This window comes from Ascaphus truei, chromosome 1, assembly GCF_040206685.1.
Source record: "Ascaphus truei isolate aAscTru1 chromosome 1, aAscTru1.hap1, whole genome shotgun sequence".
Classification (NCBI taxonomy): domain Eukaryota; kingdom Metazoa; phylum Chordata; class Amphibia; order Anura; family Ascaphidae; genus Ascaphus; species Ascaphus truei.
In genome coordinates this window covers 422,255,051-422,259,407 of record NC_134483.1, presented here as the reverse complement: position 1 = coordinate 422,259,407, position 4,357 = coordinate 422,255,051, and the positions used below count along the sequence as shown (strand labels likewise).

At 38.7% G+C, this 4,357-nt stretch overlaps 1 protein-coding gene across 1 annotated transcript in view; it reads right to left on the bottom strand.

Moving 5' to 3' along the window:
* Window positions 1–2,426, bottom strand: part of PCDH18 (protocadherin 18) — an 8,512-nt gene extending 6,086 nt beyond the window's left edge. Inside the window, exon 1 of the mRNA XM_075615269.1 lies at window positions 1–2,426. This exon is cut by the window's left edge and continues 759 nt beyond it. Coding sequence (XP_075471384.1) covers window positions 1–1,743 — 1,743 coding nt within the window. The 5' untranslated portion in view covers window positions 1,744–2,426.
* Between the last annotated feature and the right edge of the window lie 1,931 nt (window positions 2,427–4,357).

The following is a 4,357-nucleotide window of genomic DNA, read 5'->3' as shown; positions in this document are numbered from 1 at the left end:
AATCACAGGAGAATTGTCATTTTCATCTACCACAGTGAGTATAACCGTAGCATTAGTAGTTATTTGTGGAATTCCCCCATCTCTTGCCTGGACAATGAAGACAATCTGATTGACTTCTTCATGGTCAAAAGCTCTAAGTGCATAGATTGCGCCATTGGATGGGTCAATAGTTACATATGTGGTAATAGAACTACCTTGAATATAGCTTTCAAGAATGGTGTATGTAACCTGGCCATTTTCTGCTTGATCTGGATCTGTGGCTCTGACAGATGTGATGTGTGCTCCCGGAGAATTGTTCTCCACGACAACAATTTCATATCGGTTTGTCTGAAAGCGTGGTGGGTTGTCATTTTCATCACTTACTTGCACAGCAAAGTGCTTCACTGTAGAGAGACTTGGAATTCCCTTATCCTCTGCTATGACAGTCAAACTGTATTCAGATCTTTTTTCTCTGTCGAGTGTTGAGTTCGTTAATATTAAATAGTTGTTTTCATAAGTCTTTTGCAGCTTAAATTGCCCATGCCCGTGAAGTTTGCAGACTATTTCTCCATTAAGTCCAGAATCTTTATCTTGTACCCTAACAAAGGCTACAAAAGTGTCCAGTGGTGCCCCTTCAGAAATATAAGCTATTTCTTTTCCAGGAGACATTAAATTGAGATTAATCTCAGGTTTGTTGTCATTAACATCAACAACATTTATGATAATCTTGCAATGGGCTGGAATAGAATTGGGACCCAAATCCTGGGCCTGGACATCAATCTCATAGGATTTGGTGGTCTCATAGTCCACTTGCCTCATTAGTGTCAGTTGTCCCTTTTCTGGGTCCATTTTAAAAGTGTCAGTCATTTTGGGGGACACATGACTACTAAAAGAGTATACGACTTTACCATTAGCGCCCTCATCTGGATCAGTGGCATTTAGATCTATGAGCAAAGTTCCCACTGGTGAATTCTCAAGTAACTGTATAACATAAGATTGCTGTTCAAACACTGGGCTGTTGTCATTTGAATCCGATATGCTTATTTTGAGAATGGATGATCCGTATCTTTGCGGCACCCCCATGTCTGAGGCAGTGAGCTGAAGCTCATAGCTGGACTGCTGTTCCCTGTCCAATTCCCTAACAACAATGAGTTCTGCATATTTCGCGCCATCTGTCCTGGTCCTCACCTCAATGTTAAAATAATCGTTTTCAGAAAGTGAATAAGTATGGAGGGAATTGTCACCAACATCGGGATCGAATGCACTGTCCAAAGGGATCCGGGTGCCCACTGCTGCACTCTCAGATATTTCTATGGGAATCAGAGCCCTAGAAAACTGGGGAGCGTTATCGTTAATATCCAACACTTCAACTTCAATATGGAAAAGCTGCAGATGCTGCGTTGGCAGAGTGATCACATCAAACTCTATGGAGCAGTTGAAGTTTTTCTGACATAGCTGTTCCCGATCAATCTTAGCCCCTATGCTTATTTCTCCGTTATCCTCTCGGACTGTCAGCAAGGGCGAGTTCCCCCGCTGCATAGCTCGAAACCGAATTGAAGAGGGATTAGGCAATTTGGATAACACATCAGCTACATCCTCTGATAGTCTTGCAATCACCGAACCAATCATCTGTTCCTCGTAAATTCTGTACTTTAAATTCTTGCCAATTACATGTTTGTTAAAAGAAATTATCAATGCAAAAAATAGCATGAAGTTCATTTTACTGCTGTTTTGGTGCTTCCTGGAATTGCCGCAATCCATCATTTCCAAGAAAATTAAAATACAATTCTTTCAACTTCTTTTGGTAACCTAAACACAGTATACATTTGATTCTTTTTGCCAGGAAAAAAAAGTCCTTTTTAAAAAAAATACATGCAAGCGATATGTTATTAAGCCACAAAACTTTCTTCATACACACCGTTTCGGGCAAGATTTAATTAGCAACAACAATCCACTGTTTTCATTTGATTCCCAGTCCAGCATTTTCAGCAAAAATAAGTCACATCAGCATTTTCTTCACGTGCAGTGTCAGTTTTGTATCCATGTATTGCAGGGGTCTTGCTGAAGCTGCAGTCGTTTTTCCTTTGAGATCCTCTTTCCCTTTCACTGCTCTGCTGCAGACTAAACACCCTTGATTGCTGACTCCAGCCTGAAATCTGTACAACTTCACTTCAACTCAGACAAAGCTCTTGCTCGGCATGTGTTCAATTGCTTCTAGCCAATCAGCTATTTTTCCAAATCAAAGGACAGTGAAGTCACATACGTACTTGCTGAGAGAAGGTGATGGGGGGAGAAAGAGAACAGCTCCTCCCACTGCATTCACTTTTGCGAGCGTGCCACAACAAAGAAGGTACAAATTGCAGAAGAAAAACTTTAAATCAAAGCATTGCCCCTTCACTGATATGACCCATCTTTTGTTTTTTCTTTTCTTTTTCTGCCGGAATCCTAATCACGCCCCTTACTTATGTTGAGTCAAAATCCTCCTCATGGAGAAATAATAAAGCCTTGTGGGAGGAATTATCTTAGTAAACCAAGTTAGGAATTTATCCCTGGTCAGTCTTTGCAATCTTTATGATGATGCTATTTTCTGCCTCGGTTATTGGATGCAGAATGTTATCCTGCAGTGCAGAGCACATCCAATGCTCCCCCCACCCCCTTCCTTTCTTTCTTTCAGCTGTGCTGCTTCTCTTATGCTACGGTCTTGAATTAACTGTTAGTCATTTTATCTTCTAGTTTCCAACTTCTATGAAAGCACATTCTGTTTTCACTGGTTTGAAATTACTTGTCTGTTTCTCTTCCCTACACGTGGCATTTCACTCTTGCAGACTTAATATATTTACCATCCCAGTTCTCAATTCTGCATTTGGATATTATAATCCATAAAGGTTCTGCATTTGTGATTGATATTTATCTTTAATCTATGTAGTATGTCCTCTTTAACAATAAAAACTCAGGATTATAGAATGTCAAAATTCAAAGACACCACTGACCATTTAGAGATTCTGGACAAATGGTGATATTAGCAGGACTGCAGTAACTATTTATGAGTGGGATGCTGCACATACGAAATCAGTAACAAACTGTACATACAGTACCATTATTTTAAACGTTAAAACCACGGGGGTTCCAGCCCACATGTATATTAGTGTGAGTTTGGCTTCAGAGTAAGAATGTCACTACATTTAAGTTTTTTATTCCACTGAAAATACTGTAAAACGGAGTGCCACTTGTACCATCACGCCAAATGAGTGGGAATTGATAGGGTGGCAGCATGATGAATGTAGAACATGACTTATGTATGCTTTATGACATGTCACAATCCACTTGAAACAGTTAAATGTACACATCTATATCACTGATTTATATAGTGCCAAAGTAAGAAAATGAAAAACTGGTTTAATTGTTATTGTGCCAATTGCAACATTTGTGTCATCTTTCCCTAAAAAGTGATAGGAAATACACACAATCTTACCACACGACTTTTTGCAACACAGCAATGTGTTAATAGAGTCAACCTAAAAAAAAAAAAAAAAAAGTAAAGAAGAGGTCACTTACCCTAAGGTCACTTTGATAAGTTTGTGCAGCATTAGTGGTAAATCAATCCATACCATAAAATAAAAAACAGACTCACTTCATAAATACAAAATGCATTGTCTCTTAAGCATCTCAATGAATTGCACCAAATGTGTGCTAGTATCGTAGTATTAATATAAGGCATAAGAAGTAGGCAATTATGGAAGTAATTTTGCTCAATTGTGCTTGATCAATACAAACAAAATTGCAGCTAAATGACAGAACTTTTGCTAGTAGTCCTTTTACCTCACTTGATAAACATCTCTACTTTGATTTACCTACCTGCAGTGCCAGAAAGTGCTAACTCTCAGTTTTTATTACGCAATTTGACTTTTAGTGACTATATCAGTGGAGTTTTTCTGATGACAGCTAAGTGCTATATTTCCAAAGAAAATAAAAAATGCAGGAGAGAATTGATAGCAGTACAACAGGTGAACATGCAACCATCTATAGCTTAGTCACACAACAGGAGGTTTACTTGAAAATGTTATCATGTAACAAACTTAAATAAAGCCCAGTATGGGATTGCCACACATTACTGTACTTTCTGGGATGTTATCTCTCTCTCCAGGGTGAATCTTCATAACCTTGACAGGGTTTACAGATTACTACCAGAGCAATGCTCTTGGTTCTCAGTTTTCAGGTGCGGCACTGAAGAAGGGTGTTGTTAAGTTGTGCTGTCTCCTACATCTCATAGATGTATCAAACGTTAAGGTTGAGTGATGTTTTAATGGAAACGACACCCTTGACTGTTGAAAAGAGGATTTACTATTTTATTAAACTTTTTACAGTATGTTTAATGCTT